This window comes from Bubalus kerabau, chromosome 10 (assembly GCF_029407905.1).
Source record: "Bubalus kerabau isolate K-KA32 ecotype Philippines breed swamp buffalo chromosome 10, PCC_UOA_SB_1v2, whole genome shotgun sequence".
Classification (NCBI taxonomy): domain Eukaryota; kingdom Metazoa; phylum Chordata; class Mammalia; order Artiodactyla; family Bovidae; genus Bubalus; species Bubalus kerabau.
In genome coordinates, this window is record NC_073633.1 from 17,306,191 (window position 1) to 17,332,562 (window position 26,372).

At 50.7% G+C, this 26,372-nt stretch overlaps 1 protein-coding gene across 21 annotated transcripts in view; it reads right to left on the bottom strand.

Moving 5' to 3' along the window:
* Positions 1-26,372, bottom strand: part of MEGF11 (multiple EGF like domains 11) — a 389,965-nt gene that overhangs the window by 204,771 nt on the left and 158,822 nt on the right. For all 21 annotated transcript variants that reach the window (XR_008698837.1, XR_008698848.1, XR_008698844.1 and 18 more), the window contains one exon: positions 937-1,029. Coding sequence is in view for 1 of the 21 variants with exons in the window: in XM_055536753.1 (XP_055392728.1) it covers positions 937-1,029 (93 nt within the window). In the remaining 20 variants the exon portion in view is untranslated. The remainder of the gene's footprint in view (positions 1-936; positions 1,030-26,372) is intronic.

Sequence of the window (26,372 nt, forward strand, 5' to 3'; positions counted from 1 at the left end):
TAGACCCTGCCTGGACCACCTTAGCTATGTTATCTCCCCGAGTCACACACAGAAAGACACCCTATCCCAGCTCAAAGCAGGAAGGAAACTGGGCTTCCACACTAATCAAGGGCTCTTTGGAATCAAGTAAGACCATGACATTAGCCAACCATTGATCCCAAACAGTGCCACTGGAAAGAAGGCTATGTGTGAGGATATAGGGGAAATGAGCCAAAGGGGAAGCATTCGCCTTCAGCTGGACTCTTGGCGAGAATTCCCTGAGCACTCGGCCGCCAGTCCCACAGTAGAGATGTGCCTGTGCTGCTGTGGGTCACTCGGTCAGTCCAAGCGCATCCGCCTCACTCGTGCTCACTAGAGAGCCTCCCCCAGGGAGTGTGAACAGCCGCCCAGAGAGCTGTAAGAACACAGTAACCTCCCCCTACAAGCATGCCATTCTTCTACCTTTGGGGAACACAGACGCATCCCAGGGCCCACCAGTCTCATAAATCAGTCCCTGGAGTCGCTGTGAGCACCCACTGAGCCTTTGGATCAGCCACGCTGAGGACCAAACCTCGACTACTGTGACGTCCTGGGTCGACACCCATGGGCGGCTTCTCAATTTCACTTTAAGCCTCAAAGACCTTACTCAGAGGTGTTTCATCCATCAAAAGTCAGAGTCTCTGTGAGCACCCACGGAGCCTTTGGATCAGCCAAAGATGATCCACAGATGACCGCACAGTTCCCCCCACACACAACATGCAATGCCCCTCCAGAACTCCGCCATGCCCCTAGAGCCCTCCACCCCAAGTACCATCATGTAGGCATGCTTCCTCCCCAACGCCCACATTTGCCTAGGCACCCCAAGCCCAGAACAAAGAATTCAGCATCCAACCACGGCACAGCCCCTCCCCAGCCAGAGCTGTGGCCCCACTCAAACCCCAAAGACCCCAGACTCACCGCTGGAGCAGTCAGGCCCTCCCCAGCCGGGCTCACAGTGGCAGGTGTCCGGGGAAACGCAGCGGCCGTGCACACACTCCTCTGTACACAAGGCTGCGGGAGGTCAGAAGAGAGGGAGGAAGAACAGGACCAGTGTGAAAACCAAGCCATCTGGTCAAGGAGCACAATCCACTTTGTAAAGATGCTCAGAATGCATCTCTGGCTTCAGGGAAAAGCAAGCTACTCCTGACCTGAGTTATTTAATTAACTCTGAAAAGGATTCACCAGGGTCAATTTTGTTTCCTAAAATGAAACCCAAGCCTGAGAAATGGCAGCTTGGTGACTTTTCAAGTTATTTCCTCCCCAAAAAGGAAACACTCATTTTTGGCTATCAAACTAGAAGATGTCTTTAAAAACAAAACAAACAAACAAACAAACAGCTGATGGGGAGGGCAAGAGTACAGGAATCTGGACAGTTCATGCACATGGACTCTGATCTCATAGAATGTACCTTTGAATAAAGGAAGACAGAACGAGTTTTAAGAAAGAGTATTTCCTCCAAGGTTTAACACTAGGAGACCCTCCACAAAGCCCAATCCCTACATCCCCACCCCTGTTCTCTTTCCCCATCAGGTCAGAAAATGACCCATCTTTTGGTTTCCCCAATTTCTTATTGCAAAGGCCCCCACATTTATCATGTTGCCTGTAAAGAGTCTGTTCCCCTCACGTTTTCCCCACCTTTCTGCCCTCCTCCCCAAATGGCCCTATTTTGGGGCTCTCAAATGTCAGCAAATCTGCAAAGTACACAAATGCTGAGGAAAAAGCAACAGCTAATTATAAGAAAGTAATTAAGAGAGACAGCCACGATGATGATAATTGTAATTAGAAAGTGCCTGGCAATTTCTTATCACTCAGTCAAATGCTACAGCCTCCTGAGTTGGGAGGCAATAGCAGAATAGTTTCCATCAACTACCCCAGTGCTGAGAAGGCTTATTGGCAGCAGTTTGAGGAAGGGAGATTATTTCTCTCTCCCTTTGACATCCACATTTTCTCAAGGTCATCCATTGCTCCTGAGAGATCTGCCCCACCATCTAATCCATCAGTGAGGGATTACAGAAACCTCCTTGGCCACCCCATCCCCCCCCGTTTTGTGAGCCTGGGAAATCAGCAGCTACCATCAACACTGTCAGTTTTTCAGAAGGGATCTAGATGAAGCTTTTTTTCTGACAAGCGACTAGCCACCTTCTCTCTGCTTGGAACTGGCCTGGGCCAGGGAAGCAGGTGGCCCCCAGTGGTGAGCTTAGACGAGCTGCCACTGACTTCCAAATCCCCACCCTGCTTCCACGCCCACTGCTTGGCTGAGTGCGAGCGAGAGGGTGCTGTCATGTTAGACAACAAGGTTCATTTTATGGTGGGTGGGGGGTCCTCTGCATGTGTGCATGCTCAGTTGTGTCTGACTCTGTGACCCCACGGACTGTAACCTGCCAGGCTCTTCTGTCCATGGGGATTCTCCAGGCAAGAATACTGGAGTGGGTTGCCATGCCCTCCTTCAGGGGATCTTCCCAACCCAGGGATCAAACCCACATCTCCTGTGCCTGATGCATTGACAGTGGATTCTTTACCTACTGGGCCACTGGGGAAGCCCGTGGGGTCCTCTGGCCCCTCCCAAATACAAACCTTGGCTCTGAAGCTGTTGCCTTAGCTTTACCTAGGCCTCCTGGCAAGGCAGACCCCAAAGAACCATTTCAGATGCCCCATTGGCTCGTAGTTTGCTGACAGCCCACCCTTTGCCAGCCTGGGATGTGGTGTGTCTGTGGGGAGCCCTGGCCCTTGAGTCCTTCTCATTGGTACAGATTGCTTTCAGGCAGAGTTCTGGTTGTGCTCAAGACTTCGAGAGTCCCTCACTTCACGGCTCCTGGGCAGTGGCTGGGGCCTACTAGCTAACCCACTTCTTAGCTGAACCCTGACTCCAGTGACCAATTCCACTTACAGCCACAGTGAGCTGCTCACTCAGTAGCTAACAAGACCCCAGTCAGTCATCCCTGCTGCCTGGCTTCTCCCGCTCCCACCGCACTTGCTAACAAACTCAGATTCAATGTCCCCAGCATACACCAGACTCGAGGCATTGTCCCCTGGTTCCCCATCCCAGCCCTGTCCTCAGCGGCTCCCTCTTCCCTCCATCCCACCCCCTTAGGCTGAGGCCCCACTTTTTTCCATTCCTGGGCCCCTCACCTTCCAGCAGACCCTCCCATCAGCTTGTCCGGTGAGCCCAGATACCTCCAGGTACCTTCTGCCTGCATACAGCAGTGCCTTGATCCCTGCGCAGGAGTTCTGCTGCAGAAGGCGAGGGCGGGCAGTGGACCAGGGAACCTGTCCCATGTTAGGTCTGAAAGGCACCTCACAGACAATCCATCCATCTGCTTCATTTTATCCATAGAACAACTGAGGCCTGGGGGTCTGGGATCCCATGAACTGTGTGATCTCTGGTCAGGGAGGAAGGAGCTGGAGGAGGCGGCTCCCAGAGACAGAGGCCTCTGAAGGCTGAGGGAGGCAAGAGGCGACCACGATCATGTGGCCTTCATGCCGCATCCAGGCTGGACAACCTCTCCCTCCCAGAAGGTTCAAGCCAGAGAAGCTGTGTCACTGTGCCAAGTCCCCTGTGGGCTGAGTAGGGGCTTGGAGCAGCTCAAGGGAGAAAGGGCAGAAACTAGCCAGTGCCCTGCCAACCCTCGCCTCTCTGGTCCTCTGATCCTAGAGACCTAAGCCCTGGCCTTTGTCCTGCCCCCCACTCCTACCTGCAAGGGAGGCACCTCCGGGGGCTCTGAGCAAGCTCTTCCCATTCTCCCTTCCCGTGGCCTCTCCCAGGGACCCCTAGGACCGCGTGCTGAGGACCTCCCCCAGCTCAGCCCTGGATCCAGCATGCAGGCTCCCGGTGACTCTATAAGCAGAGTCCCTGGGCCTGAGTCCAGGGATGTGGTTGCTGTCCCCGCAGTCCATCCAGACCTCACTGTCCCCCTCTCCTCCTCATCACCCTGGTATTCCGTCTTGGCTATCTGCTTGTCAAAAACCTCAGTTCATTCATATTTCATTGGCATTGTTTAGACAGTGTTGTTTGAAGCATGAAATATCGATAGCAAGTTTCTGAGGTTCAGATAGCCATATCTGGCAACTGGGCCACTGCGTGTTTGTTATCTGGTGGGGAGGGGACGGGACAGGACGCAAGGCGCGTCTCCTGAGTGGGAGCAGAGGCAAGACCTGTGACGCCACCTGGAGCAGGGGCAGCCAGCTCCTACCCCAGATTCTACGGGAACCCCAGGCGGGCCGTCCCTCCACACAGGGCCAGGGTTTACACGGCAGCCACCCCAAGAGTATACAGGTCCCCTGAGTTCTCTCTGACCCGAGTCCTTCACGCCAGCTGACCCCCCAGGAGAGGCTGAGTCACGGTTCCGTCACCCCCACCTCCTCCTTCTCAGGCTGTTGTAACTTGAAATGGGGGCATTCTGTCAAGCCCCCCTTCTCTCTGCTGCACACCCGGGTGCTGTCATGGGCACCCTGAGGCTGGCTCTGCCGAGGGCTCCACGGGGACATCTGAATCTCTGCCCTCTCAGCTTCCCCGCACCCTGACCGCCACCCCATCGTCCTGCCTCAGTCCTGCCTCTACCCTCCCAGGTGTTAGAGGTGCATTTAGTGATGAGCAGCATGGCACAGCGGCTAAGAGCACAGATGGCACCCAGGGATCGGGGGCTGGGCCCGGCGGCGCCACTCATCAGCTCCGGACTTCAGGCGGGTTACCGCCCTCTCTGTGTCAGTCCCCATCTGTTCAGTGGGGGCGAGTGACAGGCTGGGCCTCGGGCTGTGTGCAAGGATTCATTGAGCTGACAAAGTACCCAGAGCAGACCCTGGGGTCCAGTCAGTGCTGAGTGAGTCCTGTATTGTTACTAGTAGGGTGTCCTCAGCCCCACGGCAGGGTCTTGGCCATGCCTGAGCTTCCCTAATCCTCCACCCCCAGGTTGTCTCTCTTGTTCTCATCTTTCACTGAGGTCATAAACATGGGGGGTGAGCTCTAAGGGATATGGGGGCGGAGTACTGTAGGGCGGCCCCATCCCCACCTCCTTGTGGAGAGGCCAGGATGGAAGAGAATGTGACGACCCATATTTAAACTCCCTATCTGCTATTTACAGTTACAATTACAGGACAATAAGCAAATAGCTTAACCTTCTGTGCCTCAGTTTCTTCATCTGTAAAATGGGGACAATAATAGTATCTATGTCATGGGCTATTGCAAAGATTTAATGCAGTAATACATAATGAGTGTTTAGACCTGGCCTGGCCCCCAGTGAGTACTCAATAAACAGGACCTGCTGTTACTAATTCTCTGTCTCTCACACACACCGTGGGGTCTGGATCCCATGTCTAAGATAGCTGATGGTGCTCACCACTTAGTGCCAATTCCTGTGTGCTCCCGGTTTCTGAGCACCCTCTATGTGCCAGGCTTCCCCACATGCTACCTCAACATCTATCACAGGCCATCCACACAGACCTTGAGCGAGTTCCCTCTGTCAGTACCTGTCTCTTCTTTGCAGGTCTCCAGCCCCTGGGGGACAGAGGCCGCTTTCAGTTGGGCTTTTTAAAGCTCTCATGATGCCTGGTACACAGTAGGTGCTCAGTGTTTGTGGGTCCCAAGGAGAGAGCACCAAAGCAAGCATGGAGAGGGCATGGTTGTCTTTGGTTTCAGAGGTCAGTCACAGGGAAGTCGCCACATCTCTAGACCCTGCCTCTTGGCTCAGGCTACTTCTGGACCTGTGGGAACAGGGTGCTGGGTGGTCTTAGGGATGGTGGGGGCTGTAGAACAAGCCCAGCTGTAGATGTGAGGAGACCTGGGTTTGTGTCTACCGGCATCCATCTCAGTGATATCAAGCAACTCACTTTCCTCCCCAGGGCTGTAACTTCCCCTGGAATTCAGATTAGACCAGAGGAGGTCTGAAGTCCCATTCAGCTGAGAGTCGCCAGAAGCTGTCCTCCAGGAAAGGCCTGGACTACTGCCAGTGCTCTAGTCCCACTCCCTGATCCCCAAGCCCCATCCTCTCCCTATGGTCTTGATGTTTTAGTCACTAAGTTGTGCCCGACTCTTTAGTGACCTCATGGACTGTAGCCCAGCAGGTTCCTATATGGGATTTCCCAGGCAAGAATGCTGGAGTGGGTTGCCATTTCCTTTTCCAGAGGATCTTCCTGACCCAGGGATTGAACCCGAGTCTCCTGCATCAGCAGGCAGGTTCTTTACCATTGAGCCACCAGGGAAGCCCTTCTTACAGTCTAGTAAACCTCTACTTTTGATCTCACAGGGACCCCTGGTATCTGTCCTCCGTTCCTTTGAAAAAGGCACTGGATGAAGAGCCAGGAGACCCAAGTATGAGTCCAGCATGAGCCTGGGCAGGTGGCTTCCCCTTCTCTCGTCTATAAAATAAGAGCATTAAAGCACATCACCCTTAAAGGCTCCTTTGACTGCTGACACTCCCTTGATGCTGTGATATCACCATGTCACAGGACCTGAAAGCTTGAAAGGCTTCCCCTCGGCTCCCCAGTCCCAGTCACCTGGGTCAGCAAGGCCAGGCACAGCCTCCATCACTCAGCTCCACCAAGAAGCTGAGAGGGCTACAGCCAGCCCAGTCTGCACAGCTATGGAAGGTGAAATATTTTCCCACCAGAACCTCCCTACCCACACAAGGTTCCTCCTGACTGGCCCTGCCATTTCCGCAATTAGCTTGGGTTGATCTGGCCTCCCCAATAGAGTGTGAGCTCCTTGAGGTCAAATCCAAAGTCATAAACATCCCTGGAACTTACCATGCCTCACAGTTACTCCATAAGTGGCTGTTGATGACCCTGTGCTTTGCAAGGGAAATTTACAAGACTGGGGAGAAGGACCAGGATGCAGAGAGTGTGGAACCATGACCTGTGAGGATCATGTGAAGGTTGGGGCTTGTTGATGGTGGGCAAGTGTAGCCTGGAGAAGTAATGAGTGGGAGGCAGGTTGAAGTCAGCTGACAGGCTGTCAAAGAGAAGTGGGAGCCACTCGGTCCCAGACAAAATAGGAACTCAGGGGCACATGTGACAAAGGGGCAGATTTCAGCCAAATTCAAGGTAAGATTTTCTATTACTTGGATGGTTCAGCAGTTCAGAGGCCTCTTTCTATAGGTAGGTAGCAGCCCATCCCTGGGAACATTTCAGTAGAGTATAGAGGACCTACAGAAGCTGGAGGGCAGGGGTCGGATTCTCAGGCCACATGCTGCTGCCATCTATTTCTATAAGTGATGTTTTGTTGGAGCACAGCTGTGCCCATTCACTGACATATTGTCCAAGGCTGCTTTTGAACTACAGGGACAGAGCTGAGTCCTCGCCACAGAGACAGATGGTGAGCAAAGCCTAAACTATTTGCTATCTGATTCCTTAGATTTCCCAATTTCGTAGGAAATTGGATATTGGTACTCTTAAGGTCCCTTTCCCCCTTCTATACTTCTATCATTCACTCATTCCCTAGTATGACCAGATGGTAAAACAAAGCCCAAAATGTGCTTAGGAAAACACCCAGTGATGCCCAGTCTCCTTTCTCAAGTGGTCCTCTGGGTCCACCTGAAGGTGCAAGAGGCTGGGAAGCATAACCTTCAGCAGCCACAAAGGCTCACTTGACCCTTTATTTCTGTCCTCTCTTTTCCTCCTAGAGGGACAAGGAATATGGACAACATAACAACCACGCATGCTGCAATTGCTTAGGTGGATACTAGTGGCTATGGTAAGCGAAAGAGGCCAAATATAAGTCCTCCTTCTTTGCTGGACACTGACTGCCCATTGTTCCACTTCATCCTTGAGGCAGGTATTGGGTTGGCCAAAAAGTTTGTTTGGGACCCAGATGAACTTTTTGGCCAACCCAACAGTTTCCATTATCCCTTCTCAAGCCTTTATAGTTTTATTAAACCCTCCTCAGTTAACATACCATCTGTTTCTCACCAGGACCTAGCTGATCAGTTGCCAAGACAAGGTTTAAACTCACATCCATGTGATGCTAAAAGGTCTGCCCTTAACCTCATGCTCCACCACCACCTGGACCACAGGCTGAGATAAGTTAGTACCAGTGCCAAATCTGTCACCAACTTAGCAAGTCCCCTCCCTCCCTCTGGGTCTCAGTTCCTCATCTATGAAATGAAGGAGCTGAATGACATGATTCAAATGTTCCTTCCAGCTCTGGGAGTCTAGGGTTTGAATTTTTGGCTAACTGATTCAAGCCAAGCTTGAGAAGAATCCATTCCACCAATGTAGATGCAGAGCTCGGCATGGGAACAAGTGTGCTCCGAGATACAGAGGCAAGGCCAGAGCATCAGTCCTGGGCCAGGTTGATATAAAGCAGCCAGCACGGGGATCTTGGCATTGAGCCAAAGGATCTAGGTCAGACTTGGGGTCTCCTCTGCAAATGAACCCCTGAGTCAACACTAGCCCTTCCCTGGCCAAGACTGTCTCTCACTCGTGATGAGCCCTCTGAATCAATCCCCCAATCCTATTAGCATTCCATGCAAGTCCCTGAGGTGTTCATAGTAATATATTTTGCCTGGTGGTTTGCAAAGGGTCTTCTAGTTAATGGAACTATAAAAATTACTTACATGAAAAGGTCAAGATAAATAAAGAAAACTTCCATGCTCCCTGGCCAGCTAGCCTGATACCCAGCTAGGACAAAAGAAGGCTTGAGAGCCAAGGAAAGGAGGTGGTAGCCTCCCAGAATTCTATAGCACACGGCTTCCAGGGTTTTCCACTAACCCCGTTTTCCCCAGTGTTTCAAGGCACATTAACCAGCCCTCCATCAGCATTCTTGGCTGGAGCCTCAGATCAGGCTGTCATTTGATTCAGCTTGGAGGTAAAATGACCTACATCCACACGGGCCTAGGTGCCAGTTCCAAAGTGACACACTTAGCATGTGTGATCCTGCCATGGCCAAGGTCATAGAGCATGTGAGGGTGATGGGGGTGGGTACTTGTGCGTCTGTGTCAGGGAATCACCAAAGAAGTTCTAAAACAATTCACCAGATGTGCATCAGTCATTCCTCTCCAATTACCAGCCTGGCACCCCCTCCACGGCCAGAAAGAGCCAAAACAGCTGGTCGACACATCTAGAGTTGGCTTTTAACTGCTGCGGTCACATGTGGCTCTGAGACATGAATACTCAATCTTTTTAAAAAAGAAGCATTTCAGCTGCAGGGCTGATAGGATGGAAGGACATGAAGGGCCAAACGCTCTCCTGTCTGCGGCCTCCAGGTCCCCTTTCTTCCCAATGACGGCGGTAGGGGATGGGGGTTTGTCCTAGGGAGGCTCACACAGGACCCTGGGGTGGGTAACCAGGGGCTTGTCACCCCTACTCAACCAGACACATTGGCCCAGAGCCACTCATCTTAATTCAGTGGTGCCCTAGCTGAGTTTTATCCTTTGGCATCTGCTGCTGCTGCTGCTGCTAAGCCACGTCAGTTGTGTCCGACTCTGTGCGACCCCATAGACAGCAGCCCACCAGGCTCCCCTGTCCCTGGGATTCTCCAGGCAAGAACACTGGAGCGGGTTGCCATTTCCTTCTCCAATGCATGAAAGTGAAAGGGAAGTCGCTCAGTCGTGTCCGACTCTTAGCGACCCCATGGATTGCAGCCCATCAGGCTCCTCCATCTGTGGGATTTTCCAGGCAAGAGTACTGGAGTGGGGTGCCATTGCCTTCTCCACCTTTGGCATCTAGCATCATCTAAAAGCCCAGGTCCCTGTCCTGCCATGTATTAGCTGTGAGTCCTTGAGCCACTTATCTTGTCCTCAGTTTCTTCATCTATAAAATGGTTGTGAACTGAGAGGTAATTCATGCAAAGTGCCTAGAACCAGAGGTTGGTTATAATTGCTGTTGGTTGTTTTTGTTTTTAATGCTATTGTTCAGATTCCTCTTCCCAGGTCTGGCCAGGGCAGCTGGGATGCGTGGCCCCAGAGTATCCTGAGGCTCATTTATGGCTCAAAAGGTGATAGAGTGGCCTGGTTTCTCACTTACCCAGGCAGGGAGGGGAGCAGCCGAGTGCTGGGAATACTGCAGAGACAGAGAGTAGGAAGGGAGGAGACACAGTCCAGGTTCAACTCACTGGTGAATTATAATTTACCCAGGGGAGCACTATCCACACCCCTTTCCTCTTCCATTTCTCAGAAAAGAGGAGCATGGAACACAAGGAGGCCCCAGGCTGCCAGGCTCTTTCTCTCAAGGCGGGCTAGTGGTTGTACTTTTGGGGGGAAATGTGAACTTCGGGGTGGCACCTGCAGCCTGGGGATCCTACCTGCTTCGCAGCACCCTTTGCTTATTCATGCAAACACCCACCCTCACCTGCCTTCATCTGCTGTATCCTGGGCTCCCCGGGCAGGGCTTATGCAGAGGAGTCCAAAATGAGGAACTGGCCAGGTCTTCCCTGCCCTTGGGACACCCAGGCAGTCAACACTCCTCCAGTTTGCTCTTGATCCCTCCCCACAGAGTCCTTTGGCCCCTAAAAGGCTGGAGCACCCCCTCAAAGAGCTGTACACAGGGGAACAAGGGCTCAGCTCTGATTCCCACAGGCCAGGAGCATGAGGCAATGAGAGAATGGATTCAGAAGCTAGGCTGTCTGCTACTTCCTAGCTGCGTGACCCCTAAGCAAGTTCCTTCACTTCTTCGGGCCTCAGTTTTCTCATCTTCAAAATGGGAACAATGGGAACTTCCTGGGTGGTCCAGTGGTTAAGACTCTGTGCTTCAACTTCAGGGGGCACAGTTTCAATTCCTGGTCAGGAAACTAAGATCCCACATGCTGCAAGGCCAATAAATAAATGAATAAATAAATAAAAACTGCTCAATCACTGTCCCATGGTTGTTAGGGGCATTAACAAAGGGAAAAAACACTCAAAAAATTTAAAATAAAGAATAAACTTGGGACAATGATCCTCTCCCACCGAAGTTGGTTGCAAAGTTAAATCATCAGTATATATAAACTGCTTAGAACAGTGCCTGTCACATAAGAACCACGCTATTATTTCTTTCGAGATCATCTATTACATTCCCCTGCCTCTGAGCACTCACTCAACCAGAAAGCATTTATTAAGCACCTACTACATGCCAGACACTCTGCTACGTGCTAGAAATACCAGAAGCAAGCAGCTGCAGTCCCTGTTTTCTCAGCGTGAGAGTGGGAGAGGGAGACAGTGAGTGAGTGAGCGAGCAAGGGCACTAAGATGTCCCTGGAACCACAGCGGTTCAGGGTGGGCCTCTGCAGTTCATCCTATGTGCCAGCACGCAGCCCAGTATCCAGCAAGTATCCCATAAATATACACAGAAATGACTGAGAATGTGAATCTGTAAAACATCTCTCCCCTCTCCCAGCGCTCTGCCCGTCTCTATTGTGAGCCAGGCTGGTTAGGATTGAAGATGTAACTCAGCTAAGAGGCCAGGACAACGCCAGGTCCCAGGTCTTCCCATGGTGGGACAATGAAATGCCCTTTAGAACAACTCCAGGGACTCTCCAGCTTAGAGTCAAGGATTGTTCCAGCAAAGTTCAACAAGGATTTCAGTCAGGTTTGGGCCCTCACATTCCAGCCAGGAGCCCTGGGGGCCACTTATCATCAAACGCCAGGATCAGATCACAAACTCCCCTGGGGTCCTGTCTTTTATCTACACTAGTCACCCCAAGATATTAGCCTGCCTCTTAGGGCTTGTCTCAACATAGCTTAACCGTTAATAATTGTTTATCAATTAAAATTGCTGGGTGGCTCAGATGGTAAAGAATCCACCTGCAATGCAGGAGACCCAGGTTTGATCCCTGGGCTGGAAAGATCCCCTGGAGGAGGGCGTGGCAACCCACTCCTGTATTCTTGCCTGGAGAATCCCCATGGACAGAGGAGCTTGGTGGGCTACAGTCCATGGGATTACAAAGAGTCGGACACGACTGAGCACCTAACACTGAACCGCCAGCTTGTCAGACGTTCTTACTGGGTTTGCAGGTAAAGCAACACGTGTGGCCACTGGGCCTGACAGAAACACCAGCGTCACGGTCAGTTCCCACGGCCAGCCCTGCAGGCCCCAGGTCTGCACGTGGACACTCCTGGGACCTTCAGCCTTCCTCACTTGGGAAGGGATTTTCCCAGCTGAGCTGTTCAAACCACCAATCCGGCATTCCTGTGAGGAGCAACAGCTTTTCAACTTGTTAATGATGTTGGAACATACGGCCTGAGTCAGCACCCCCCAGCACACGACCCAAGAAGATCTTTTTCTGGGTTTTTTTTTTTTCCCACTTTTGACAGATGCCAGGCTTTCTCCAGAAAGACACATTCCAACTGATTTATTTTTTTTCCTTTGGAAAATTGATCCTCAATGCCTACAAGGAAAGCAAAACATGAGGCTTGTTGAGCACGTTTTTAATGCTCTGATTTAAAAACTGGTCCCCTGATTCTGCCTTGTGGCTTGCCCTCCCTGAAGGAGCTAGCTGCTTCTCCCAGCCACATGTGACAGAGTTCCATAGGAGGTGCTGGGGGGTGATAATATGTTCATTAGAGAGGCCCCGGGCAGAGGGACATGGTTAAGCATGTGGGCTTCAGGTTGGACAGATGCGGGTTCACGTCCTGGTTCTTCTACTTGGCTAGCCGTGTGGCCTTGAGCAAACTAGAATACCCTAACACCACCTTGGGTTCTCCAACTGTAAGACCGCTGCAATAGCATCTCCTAAATAAAGGGTGGTTATGAGGAGCTAAATAAAACAATGCCTGGAAGGTGGTTGGCAGAGTGGGAGGCAGCCTACACATGACCCTCATACACTCAGAACTCAGAGAAGTCAGCAGGCACTCAGAACCACAGCACTTCAGAGCAGAAGGGGCCAAGTAATCAGAGCCCCCACTTCCACCGCCTCAGCCAGTGCTTGGAGCCCCTCTCCTGCAACCCATGCCAAACCCCTACTGAGAGACTCCTAGTAGCAGGAAATGCAGTCACTCTGCTCCAATGTCACTCGATGACATCCACATCCTCGACAGAAAGGCTCTCTCCTACCTCCAGGCCTTTGCACAAGCTGTCCCCTCCTCCCGGAGACACTCTTCCCCTCCTCTTTGTTGTCCACCTTAAACATGGCCAACTTCAGGAAGCCGTCCCTGGACATTTCAAAAGGCTAGGTGCTCCTGGTACACACTCTCCTAGCACTTGCCCTTCTTCGTCAAAGTACAGGTCAAATGTTACTGTTCTGCTTGTTTCACTGTCTTCAACTCTGGACCAGGAGCCTCTGAAAGGAAGATGCTCGCTCCCTTTCTCTCTTGAAACCTTAGGGCCCAGCACATACCTGGCACAGAGCGGAAGCTTCATAAGCATCTGTTAAAATGTATGAATGAATCAATCAATGAAGCCCCTTCTGTCTGCGAAGCAGTCTAATTACTAGAAAGCTTTTTTGCTTCACTGAACTGAAATCTGCTTCCTCAGAACTTGCCTGTGTTGCTGCTGAGTCTGCCCCTTCCTGCTCCCCAGCCCATGTTTCATCCTGATTCCACACGACAGGCCTTCAGGGAGCTTTTCTCTATTGAGACTGAAGCTGATCAGATACAGTGACAGGAAGCCACAGCTTCTAAGGCGGGTGTGGCTGGAACCAAAGGTGCACACGTGTGGAGAAGCATCCTTCATGCCTCTGAAGTTAACATTTTGTGCTGGATTCTGGGGCCAGGCTGTTGCCTGTGTGCCCCAGTACTTGAGCAGCCTGTGGTCCTGCTGGTTTTAAATCTCACTCCTAATGAGGAGCTAAATCAGAAGCTACTTAGCATCACTGATTTAGGGCTTTAATAAAAATAATGCAAAGTGGAAGGGAAAGGCAGCTGTGAAGGTCACTGTCACCTGCTCCTCCCTTCTCACCACCACCATCCCTGTGAGGTTCTCTACCCAGCCGAGGGCCCCTAAATTCCCTTGAAGCCCACACACAGGAGTTGGTGCTTTTATGAACTGCGTGCCTGCTCAGCCACTTCAGTCATGTCCAACTCTTTGCAAACCTATGGACTGTAGCCCGCCATGCTCCTCTGTCCATGGGATTCTCCAGGCAAGAATACTGAAGTGGAATGCCATGCCCTCCTCCAGAGGATCTATCTTCCTGATCAGGGATCGAACCCTCATCTCCCTTGGCTCCTGCACTGCAGGCAGATTCTTTACCACTGAGCCACCAGGGAAGCCCTTTTATGAATTAGTCCTTATCAAATCACTTTCCTTTGTAGCTGTATTTGTTTCCTGCTGAGTTATATTTAGGAATATCCTAACTTCTTGGGAACTTAACACTTCTCCTCTTTGAAAAGACGCTTTAACATCCCTGGTCCAAAGAGTCTAGAAGCCTGTGACCCTGCTCTGTGGTTTATTTGTCACCTGGACCACTCACACCCTCCACCTGAACAACTCAGGATGGGGCAGGGGACAAGACAGACTCTTAGAGCCTTTACAGCCTGACACTCTATGATTGGGGAACCTGCAGTTCTTCCCTCAATAGAGTTTAGAGAAGTTCATTTCCAACCTGATGAAACCCAACGATCCCTGGACCCAGGGTCAAGGCTGTTTCCTTCCATTTCAAATAACTCTATTTGAACATTGAGTACTTTAATTCTTAAATAACCTTTTCATGTTAAAAAACAAAAAGAAAAACCACCATCGCCTGTCTCCTAGTTTCTAAGTGGCAAAGCCAAGATGCAAGCCCAGGGCTTTGCAAGCCCCAGGCTGACGGTCCTCCCCACTCCCCAGTATGGCCTGTTGAGCGGACCTAAATCTTCAGGGTGGCCAGTAAATGAGCTATGTGGGCACACAGGCTCGGTGAGCAGGGAAGGCTTCCCAGAGAGGGGTCCCAGTGTGTTGGGAGGGGCAGAGTAAATGAAGCACCTTTCTTGAACAGACAGAGGTTTCAGAGACAATCCTGACCAGTTCTCTCCTCTGATTCCAATGGTCAGGGTAGAGTCACTTGCCTCTCACTGTTTGGGGCAAAGAACAAGCCCAGCCCTGGTGACTTGGGGTGAGGAGCAGACATCCCGCTCTGACCCTCCCTGCCTTGCTCTGCAGGATGGCCCTGGCTCTCACCCCCTCCTACCCCTCCCTCAGTTCAGTTCAGTCGCTCAGTCGTGTCAGACTCTTTGCGACCCCATGAACTGCAGCACGCCAGGCCTCCCTGTCCATCATCAACTCCCAGAGTCTATCCAAACTCATGTCCATCGAGTCGGTGATGCCATCCAACCATCTCATCCTCTGCTGTCCCCTTCTCCTCCCGCCCTCAATCTTTTCCAGCATCAGGGTCTTTTCAAATGAGTCAGCTCTTCACATCAGGTGGCCAAAGTTTCAGCTTCAACATCAGTCCTTCCAATGAACACTCAGGACTGATCTCCTTTAGGATGAGCAGCCCTAAGCCACAAACAGCAACAACTGAGGTGAAAATGGGCAGGGATTCTGTTCTCTCCTAAATATCTCACCCAAGGGTCTGTCCCCATATCTTTGGGGAAAAGCACCATCTCAATATACTTGCTCTTGAGAAAATGGCAAATGCCCCAGATCATTCACTGCAGCACTGTCTATGAGGCCAAACGTGCATCCACAAGGGGAAGGGCAAACAGTCGTAGTAAGGCTATTCTGTGGAATACTACACAGTCATTAAAAGGAATCAGAAAGCTCTCCGTGGACTGATAACATACACAAAGCTAGAGGTGAAGTGAAAACCATAAAGGCAGAGCACTGGGTTTGGGATATGCTCCCATTGGTGTAAAAATTAAAAAGCACAGGGGAAGAATGCATATACAAATTTCCTTATATGTGGATAAACTACCTCTGAAAAGATGCCCCCAAACTAATACTGGCCTCCTTCAGGAAGGGGGAACTGGGAGAAAGGCTTCCTATTACACCCACTTTGGTAAACTGTTAAATATTCAACCAGGTGAATGTATTACCTGTGCAGAAAATAAATACCATTAAAGCTGTAAAAATAAGGCACTCTCTCCAAAAGCCTCTGTTAACATACACGAGACTCCTCTGGGAGAGAGAACACATTAGTATCAACCTTATTAGTCCTGAGTGAGAGTAACTGTTACCACAGCGGGGCCCTGAGGGGACGGGACTCTGGGCTGAAAAGCTCGGAGGAAGGTTTGTTCCCATCAGGTGGCTAAACCTTGGCCCCTGCCTGAAGGTCAGTTCTCCTGCTGAGTTAGGGCCTGAGAAGTTGCCTCCCTACCAATAGCCTCGTCTCTGTCGCCTTGGCCCAGCCCAGGAAGACAGCAGGGTCCCTGGGGGCTTTGCAGCAGCGGGCAGAGAGGAGAGGCTGGCAGGGCAAGGATGCACTGTACCAACTTCCCAGCAGCTGCCGACCTCAGCACAACGTGACCCAATAAAACATCATCGCCCGAATTCCCCGAGATGACGTTTACTCTTGTATCACGCTGAGGAGTGTTGATTTTTCCAAATAAGGCCCTTGTTCTCCCTTGTCCCAACTTTCACCAACCTAATCCTGTAAGATGCTTTCCTTGCTCCGTCCCCTTCTGTCCGCCTCCCTCCTCCCTTTTTGGGTTTTTCCCTCTCTCCCACTCCTCTCATGTATGGCCCCATTTCCTTTCCCCCCTTCTCTTTTCACTAATTAGTTCATTGCTGCCGCTGCTGCTCAGTCACGTCCAGCTCTTTTGCGACCCCACGGACTGTAGCCCTCCCAACTCCTCTGCCCATGGGATTTCCTAGGCAAGAATACTGGAGATGTTTCCATGTCTTTATCCAGGGGATCTTCCCCATCCAGGGATTGACCCGGCATCTTCCGCTTGGTAAGCGGATTCTTTACCACTGAGACAACTAATTCACAGCCCTGCTCTAAGCATCTCCCCAGTACCAGAAGTGACAAAGCTCCCTGTTCCTTCCATTTTAGTGATGGTCTCCTGGTCATCCAGATCCAGCCCCTCTGGCCCTTCAGGAAGATGGGTTGGGGCAAAAGGAGGGAGGAGGAGAGAGAGGAAGAGACTGCAGCATGTACTGAGCTGGCTGTCATTTCCGGTCAGAGCCCCAGAGAAGGATGCTGATGGGACCCCCAGATTGCCCAGCATGGGCTCTTGAGAGGACACTGTGTTCCAGCTGAGAGCATGCTGACACGTGAGCATCCTCTTTGGGTTGCTGTACCCTTTCCTTTCTGTATCTGACAGTGGAGACTGCTGGAAAATGTCAGAGGATCCTTACCCTCTGTCTTGCTGCCTGTCCACCTTCCCACCTTTCCTTCAAGGTTCTGCCCATGCCTCGCTGCTCAGGGCATCCTGCCAGAAACCCCAGCTGGCCAGGAGGGGGCTACTTCCTATCTCGGTTCTGGTGACTCCTGGCTCCCATCTCCAACTCCTTAAAAGATGGTCCAGATGTTCTTTATCTGCACCCTGCTCTCCTCCCACCAAGTCCTGTCCTGTTACCTAGCACAATATTTACAACGGGAAATAATTTGGTGGGTATCTGCAGATGGACAGTAGGATGGAAAGAAGGAATGAAAGAAGATAGGGAAGGAGAGATTAAAGAAAGATAAAACATCTGTGTCTCTGAATATTCAGAGCATACCATATTACTATTCATCCAGCACCTTGTAATTTCTAAAGCTCATTTACGTTTGTCATTCATTTGCTTTCCCAACTCCCATAAAAAGTCAGCAAGACAGGGCTGTTACTATACCCATTTTACAGACTGGAACACTGAGGTTCAAAGACTTGAAGGCACTTGCCCAAGGTCACCCACACCTGAGCTAGCCAAGAACTGGGTCTTCCAGCTCCTGAGCCCTGGCCCTTGGTACAGCCTCCCTGGCTACCTGTATTATTCCTCCAGCTTGCCTCCTTGAGCAACTGGCTCATGATTAATTATGCCTTGAATGTAGGAGGCTCATCTCACAGGCTGGGCTACCAGCTGCTGGAGAGCAGACACCCATCTGATGGTCTTTCCAGTACACAGATGCTTCCCAGAGCCCACACTGCACAGCAGCCAGGTGGACGCTTGCTGGGATGGGAGCCCGAGCCTCACACTGCAGGGAGCGAGCCCACAGCAGAGCTGGCTCCCCAGGGCCCAAGGACATACACTTCCAGAAATCAGAAAGCCCAAAAAGGCAAGACACTTATTTCCCCCTGGGTAGAAAACTACAGGAAAAGTGACATGTGATTCAGCTCTTTAAGCCCCTAACGTCATTTTTTTCATTCCTTATCCCAGAGCGCCTACAGGGGACACAAATGGCAGGCACTGAACAAAACATTTTACCAAAACAAAACACAAGATCAGGCCCAGAGTGGGTTGCCATGGAGTCTGAGAAGCCCTCGGAAGGCAACAGTCAGGGCTGCAACCCACATGCTTCTACGGCTCCCAACACACCCATATGCAAACACACAACCCCCCACCCCCAACCCAGGCCTGGGCTCCGCCTCCTCCAGGCCCAGAACAAGGCCTTCTGGAAGGCAAGATCAAACCATTCAGTCAGGAGACTGGGCTGTGTGACCTTGGGTGAATGCTTCTTAGAGTTCCAATTTCTCATCTGAAAAACGAGGATGGCAATGACTTCCTTGTTACAAGATACGCAGACAAAATTGCAAGTGCTGTGGGGGAAATACAAGGTGTGGTAGGACCGCCTTGTGGTTAGACCATGGCCTCCAGAGCTGGGGTCCTTGTGTTCAAATTCCAACTCCACCACTTCCCAGCTAGGCAAGCTGCCTTGTCTCCCACATGCCTGCATTATAGGTAAAGGCAGCCCCTGACCTTGGCAAAGGGAGGAGAAAGGGAGGGGATGGAAGGGAAACTGAGGGCAGGTCTCAGTTACCAGGGCGACCTTCTATCTGCCCAGCAATTTACAGTTTGGAAAAACCTTCTTTCCCAGGATCTCTGTTGTTGCTGTTCTGCTCCCCTCCCCATGTGTGGTTCATAGTGAGGGTTATTTGTTCAGTGTAAATAGATGAGAACCCCAAGCAGCTCAGAGGAGGTAGGTGACTTGGCCAAGGTCACACAGCAAGTTAACAGCAGAGTCACAGCCAGAATCCAATCCACCAAAGCCTGCTCATTCTGGGCACCTGTTCCCACAAAGGCAAGAGGTGAGACCTGCGAGAGTTCACAGGGCAGCAGCTGCCACTCCCCAGTCCACGTGGTCTGGCAGTCTAGGGGCAGGGCACCCCTGTCTACAGCTGCAGTGATGCCTCCATGCCCCCCGAGCTCTGCCCCAGACTCCCGCCTGCGTGCCCCACCTCAGTGGTGATGCCAAGGCCAGGGCTTCTATTCCCATAGGAGCCCCTCCACCTTCTAGTTTCTTAGATACATAAAGCTCAGTCCCACCTCAGGGTCTTCACCCACGCAGTTCTCCTGGCTGCAGCTCCTCGCCATCCCCAGGTTTCATGATTCACCCTTCAGCTCTCAGCCCCATACTCTTTTCCCCGATTTCTCTACCATCTCATCTGAAGTTCTCCCCAGTCTTGGCTCTCATCACCCCATGTTCTTTTCCTTTGTGGGGCCCATTGAAGGTGTCATTCTCGATTTACTTGGGGAGGGGGCAGTTGTTGAAAGGCTGTCTCTCATTAGGTATCAGGTTCATGGTGGGGAGAGACCCCCATCTCTTTTTCATCCCTGAACATCCACCCATGGCATCAGCACTGCGTATAATAGGCATTCAATACATGCTGTCTGAATAAGAAGTAAATGAATACATTGTTCAGCCATTTGAGTAGGCATGCAATAACTGTTTGTTAAATGGATGACCCTATTTCTGAAAAGGTGCAGTAATTACTGTCATAAGGACACTACCAAAATAAACATTTTTCTTTTCCTGACTTCCCCACCATGCCTCTGCGGGACTGGATATAAATAACACCTTGCATTTGTATGTAACAGAGTAAAAATCCAATTCATGTCAGATCCCACGTATTCATCTTGTGACATAGGCAGGCAAATGTTGCTGTCAGATGGTGCCCAAGGAGAATAAGCAATTTCTCCAGCTTCACATAGAGGTTCATGGAAGTATGGAGAGCAAAGCAGGGCTATGGCGCTGCCCTGATCAAGCCAGATCTGCAGCCCTTCCTACAATGCCAAAGGAAGGTAGAGAAGTCTGGGAATGATGCCTTGCTGAACAGTGAGCTCCCTGAATGAAGGATTGTGTCCATTTTCTCCATCACCTGGCCCAGAGCCTGGCACATAGAGATGCTTGAAAATCAGCTGCTAAATCAACAAATGATATTTTGCATGGAAAAGAAAATGGGGGGCAGAGAGAGAAGAGAGGTTTCATAAACATCTAGAGAGCTATTATATGGAAGAGAGAAACTTGTTCTGGGACCAAAATAGATACCATTCTCTCACCAAGAGTAGTCCAAATCCACTTGGGCTTCCTTAGAAGACAGTGAGTTCCCTGTCAACCAACGTAATCAAATTGAGTCTGAATCATCATCTCTGGCTGTGACAACATGAGGCTCCAGGCTGCACAGCTTCCTGGGCTTCCATTTACATGTGAAGAATGTGTGAATGATGGCCAACACGCCCAGGCAGAGACTGGCATCCAGAGAGCTGTGCCCAGGGTCTGTGGACTGCAGGTCCCACCCAACCCTGGGAGTCTGTGGTTCTGCGATCTGGGTGTACAGGAGGGTCAGGATCCACACCCTGATCTCCTAATTTGAAGACTTCAGCCCCAAGCACACGAGGCCTGGGGTTCAGGACCAGAGGATCTCACAGCTCGTCTCTGAGCTTCAGCTACTTCATTTTACTTTTGCACCTTGTTCTCCCAATATGACCATGCTGGGGTTAGAAAACTGAACCTCCACCCTTAAGTGTGGGTTCCCTGGTACCCACTGTCCCCTTGGTGCCTCTTCCTCTCCATCATCTGGGCACACAGTCTCATCCACACACAACCCGCAAAAGTCTAGCCAGGGTGCGGGGTGGCTATTGCTCTGAGAGCCAACTCCTGGGTGCCACCACCTCTGCCAGCACAGGGCAGCCCCTGAGCCAGGGAGAAAAGGGTGCAGCTGGAAGGAGGCCCAGCTGGACCCGAGACAGAAGAGAAAAGGGAGGCAGCCATCGTGGGGCTGAGTGCCAGCTCCCCGCCACCTCTGAAGGTCATCTGATGCAGCTGTCGCCTCTGACCCTTCCCTCTAGGTGGGCACTACAAGAGAATAACTTTCAAATAGCCTCCATCAAGCAACAGGGAAATTCATGAAGAGGATGGCAGATGGGGGAAGCCAAGCAGGAAGATGTTTTCATTTCCAGCCTCAGCTTTACTGATCAGAGGCCACTGTTACACCTGCACCAGAACAAAAGACCCAGTGGGCTTGAATCCACTGGCTAAATCCCAGGGCCAGGCTTCACTGTCTTTGGGGTGAAGAGAAGGAATGAACCTAAGAAGTTATACTGTAAAGGGCAAGATCATCCCTTCTACTACTGGGGATTAGTGAGCAAGACTCCAGCCCTCTGGGGGAGAGGCTACTTTGACTTACCCCAAAGTTCCCTCCTGGCAGACACTGAAATTGCCAAACACTCTAAGCTGCCTATTAGCCCCACAGAGACATGAGACATTCATCCCCAAGCCCTGCCTTGTGGGCCTTCAGGGCAACCTCTGCCAGGAGGACACAGGGGAAGAACAGGAAGATATAAAGTGACACAGAGGCAGAAGGTTAAACAGTGGGGCACCCAGACCCTGCCCTGGATTTCTGGGGAGAGAATATTCCTCTGGCTGGGGACACAGGAGCCTAAAGGCTGTGTCTCATCCCCACAAGCCAGGGAGTGAGGGATGTGGAGGGGACCACCGGCCACATTCCCCGCTGATGGGATGCCTTGGCCATGGACTTGGGCAATTGATTAACCTAAAGCCAACCCGCTTACATGGGTTGGGAATGCCTCGATTGTGGAGACTTAAGTTGGAGACTCCTCCTAACAGGAGGATAAGGGGACACAGCCGGCTTCAGATCAAGTTTTAAAGGAGAGAAGGTACCAGTATCCTCTGACTAGGTCTCCCCTTCCCACTCCCCTGTACCATCCTCTCTCCGTCCCAGCAAGCACACAGATTAACACGTTACCTCCTCAGGTAACAGCTACATTTTAGCAGGAATTTTCTGGAGACCAAGCAATCACCCAGGAGAAGCTCTCTAACATGAAAATTCCTGGCTAGTCCGTGGGAGGGGTACCGAGAGGCCCTGAGACATAGCAAATTGAGTGATGCCTTTTCCCTAAGAAGGACACCCTCAGCTAACACCACGCTGATAGATCCACTGCTATTTGGATCTGGCACAGTCTCTAAGACAGAGCCCTGGCTTTGCAGTTCTACCTAAGCTTGAATTCTATCTTCTGGTTCTTGGTTGAAGGACCTCTGGCCAGTGACATGAACTCTCCATGCTTCTGCTTCCTCGTCTGTGATCTGGGAAACACACAACCCCCTGCCAAGGACTGCCAGAAGATCACCACCCATCACGATGCTGGCACGCTGCGGGTCCCACCACGCCCCTGTCCTCTGCCCCCCGGGTATGCAGCATGTGCAAAGGAAAAGAGCTCACCTCTAGAATGAAGACACACTGGAATATGTTCCTCATTCCCACCAGCTGGGAAGCTGGGGAGGGAGAGGGCCTCTTTGAGGGAAGGATATTAGCAGTTCCAGCCAACCAGAAGTCCCTCATCACCTTTAATTCTCCCAGAGGGAGCCTGTCCAGGTTGAGTTATCTTCTGTCGGGAAGAAAAGCAGCTCTGGCCCTTTTAACCCAACACGGATCATAGAGCAGAGAAAATATAACAGCCCCAAACCACTAAGCACTCTTCAACTAGATTTTCCCAGCCCTGCCAAAGAGGCAAGCGGCGGCCACAGTTAAAGGAATGATATGTATATTTTCCGGAGGAAGTGGAAGATTGACGTGGTGGTGAACTCAGGGGAACTAACAGGGCATCAGCCCACGTGACCTTAGACATAAGCCCCAGCCAGGGCAGCCCAGCCAGGAGGCGGCCGCTGAGTCAGGGTTTCTGGAGATGGATGGCCATGCTGCAGGCCAGGGCACAGGGCCGTTCCATCTCTCTCCATCATCCGTCCCCTTGACTGCTCTGTTGGTGGGTTGCCTTAATGTATGCATGAAAACTGCAAGTCTCATCATTCACCCAGATGGTGGAAGCTCCCAAATTGTTCCTTCTCGAGAGACAGCTGTTCCACCGCTGGGCCATATGGCTCCCCTTGCTCTGCGTCCTGCTCTGGGAAATGGACCATTTTCCCCAGGCAGCTTCCCAGATCAGGATCATCTCTCGTTCTTAGCAGGCAATTAAGACCTCCAGCCGAGGCGTCTACACTGCTCCACGCATTGTTTGTACACATGTCAGACTGGCATTTCAAAGCTCGATCAAGGTAAATACAGGGGCCAAGGCATGGTGGCTTTGCCTCCTGCTCAAAGGGAAAGTCTACCACCATAGACTCAGAGGGAGGCTGCCCAGGAGTCAGCTCACCTCTTCTCTGCTCATACTCTCTGAATTGCAGGCTGGAAATGACCTTCAGGGCTCATACTGTCTACCTTTGATATAGGCTCATTTCAAAACAGAGACAGACAACCGTCCACCTTCCACCATTTGAATTGTGAAGCTATTAGCAAAGACTTTTAAGACAAGCTTGTGATTTAGGCATTCGTGGACCTTCTCGATGGAGGATTAAAAGCATCAGTGGGCAGAGAAGCTTCTTGTCTCTGGCAGCCCAGGTTCTCCGACCCCTCTCTGGGACAGCTGTAGGCTGAACTCCTGATGATGCAGATGTAGTATTTTTTCTTTTTTTAAAATGAGGTATAGTTGAGTTACAATGTTGTGTTAATCCCTCCTGTATAGCAAAGTGATTCAGTTATACATATATACATTCTTTTTTATATTCTTTTCCATTATGGCTTATCATAGGATATTTAATATAGTTTCCTATGCCATTCGGTAGGACATTGTTTTTTATCCATTCTCTGTATAATAGTTTGCATCTGCTAACCCCAAACTCCATTCTTCTCTTCCCCCATTCCCCTCTACAACCACAATCTGTTCTTTATATCTGTGAATCTGTTTCACAGATTAGCTAATTTGTGTCATATTTTAGATTCTCTATATACCTGATACCATATGGTATTTGTCTTTTTCTGACTTACTTCACTTGGTATGATAATCTCTAGTTGTGTCCAAGTTGCAGGAAATGCATGATTTCATTCTTTTTTTATGACTGAGTAGTATTCCATTGTATATGACTATACAGATGTAGACTTTCTATCTTTGCTTTCTAGGTGGAAATACTGTAGTCCATGGAGCCAGGAGAGCCATGACTGGGACCTCATCACTTACAAAGCTCATCTCTTGTACACTCGCTGTCTCCACCCACTTTGTGGCATGTACTGTGTACTCAACAATATGTATCTGCTATTCTTTCTGACAGTTTCAGACATTTTCTTTAAGAAGCCAGGGAAGGGGGCTTGTGTACCTCCCAAACCTTGACTCCTTCCCAGATCTGAACATTGTGATTCCTTTGCCCTTGGCCTAACAAAGAAGTTCTCTAAGCATTATCCTGCCATAGTGGCAAACAAGAGTTGAAGTTATTACTGTGTGCCAGGTACTATTCCAAGCATTTTATATGAGTTTACTCACCTAATTCTCACAAGCGTAAATGGAAGTTACTATTATTCCCATTACACAGATGAGGAAACTGAGGCTCTGAAAGTAAATATATAGGTTTCCCAGATCAGGCTTCACCCCATCAGGCAGTAACAACTAGAGTAGCAACTGAGCAGGACAGGTGGTCTGGCTAGGGATTGGGTGACCTGCAAGGGTCACACAGGCAGCTGCAGCCAACAGCATATCAATTAAACCTTACCAACCCTCAAACTCCAAAGATGTCAGCTAAGGCCAAATGCGGCCTTGTTGTGGCTAAGCCTGTAGGCCATTGGTTGTTACAGAATGGTTATGAGCATGAAACTGACACCAGATGCCGGGATTGACTTTCAGCTGTATCACTTCATTGCTGTGTGACCTTGGACAAGTTCTCTAAGCATTCTGTGCCTTCGTTTTCTCATCTATGAAATGAGAATGTTAACCCCACCTACTCCATAGGGTTGTCGTGAGGATTAAGTGAGTCAATATGGGAACGAGCTGGGAGAGTGGCATTGCCATATGTACACCACCGTGTGTAAAACAGGTAGCTGAGGGAAGCAGCTGTATGGCTTGGGGAGTGCAGCTCGCTGCCCTGTGATGACCTAGAGGGGTGGGATGGGGTGTCAGAGGCTTAAGAGGGAAGGGCTATATGCATACACAAAGCTGATTCACTTTGTTATACAGCAGAAACACAGCATTGTAAAACAATTACACTCCAATAAAAATAATAAATTGGAGAAGGAAATGGCAACCCATTCCAGTACTCTCGCCTGGAAAATCCCATGGACGGAGAAACGTAGCAGGCTACAGTCCATGGGGTCGCAAAGAGTCGGACACGTATATAATTAAAAGCAATGAGGTGCAGCCTGCAGTCTGTGCTAGATGAGTTAGCTGTGATGGTAACATGGGGAGAAAGAGAAGATTGTTATTTCTACCACCCGGTGGGCACACTGGGGTCAGCCAGGGCTGGTGATTGCACAGCCCCATCACACTGTCTTACAGGACAGGGCAGAAACCCGACATTGTAGACAAAGAAAGAAAACTTCTGAGGGGAAGGATGTGTCTGAGTCACTCATGAATCAAAGGGCAAAGCTGGGCTGCAAAGCAGGCCCCTGACCTGAGCAGAGCCTGAACACTAAGACAGGGAGACTCTGGCCACGGGCAGGGAGCAACCTTTTACAGGTAACATTCCTGGGGACTTCCCAGGCCTGGCTTCCTCCACATCAGTGCACTGGGAACCTGGCTCCACCTCTTCCTAGCTGTGCCCTTGGGCAAAGTCTTCAACTCCTCTGAGTTTCAGTTTTACACCTGGAAACAGAGGAACTGGGGATTTCCCTGGTGATCCAGTGGCTAAGACTCCACACTTCCAATGCAGTGTTAGTCACTCAGTCACGTCCGACTCTTTGTGACCCCGTGGACTATAACCCATCAGGAACCTCTGTCCATGGGATTCTCCAGGCAAGAATACTGGAGTAGGTTGCCATTTCCTCCTCCAGGGGCTCTTCCCAACCCAAGGATTGAACCCTTCCAATGCAGGGGATGTGGGTTTGATCCCTGGGCCAGGAACTAAAGTCCCACACGCTGAGTGGTGTGGCCAGAAAACAAAACAAAACGAAAAATAACACAAAAGGAGGAATCGTTCCTGGAAAGTCACTTCGAGGAGAAAATGAGGTCATATATACCAAGGGACGCCAAAAGTGTGCTTCCGTCCATCAGTCCCTCTTTGTGAGGGTGAATGTCCCCCAAAGGACGTTATCTAGGACGTGTCCCAAAAAGCCCCAAGGAAGTTTCTCCAGCTTGCCTGGTGCCCGCCTCCCCACCTCGCCAAATAATAAAGTCTTTAG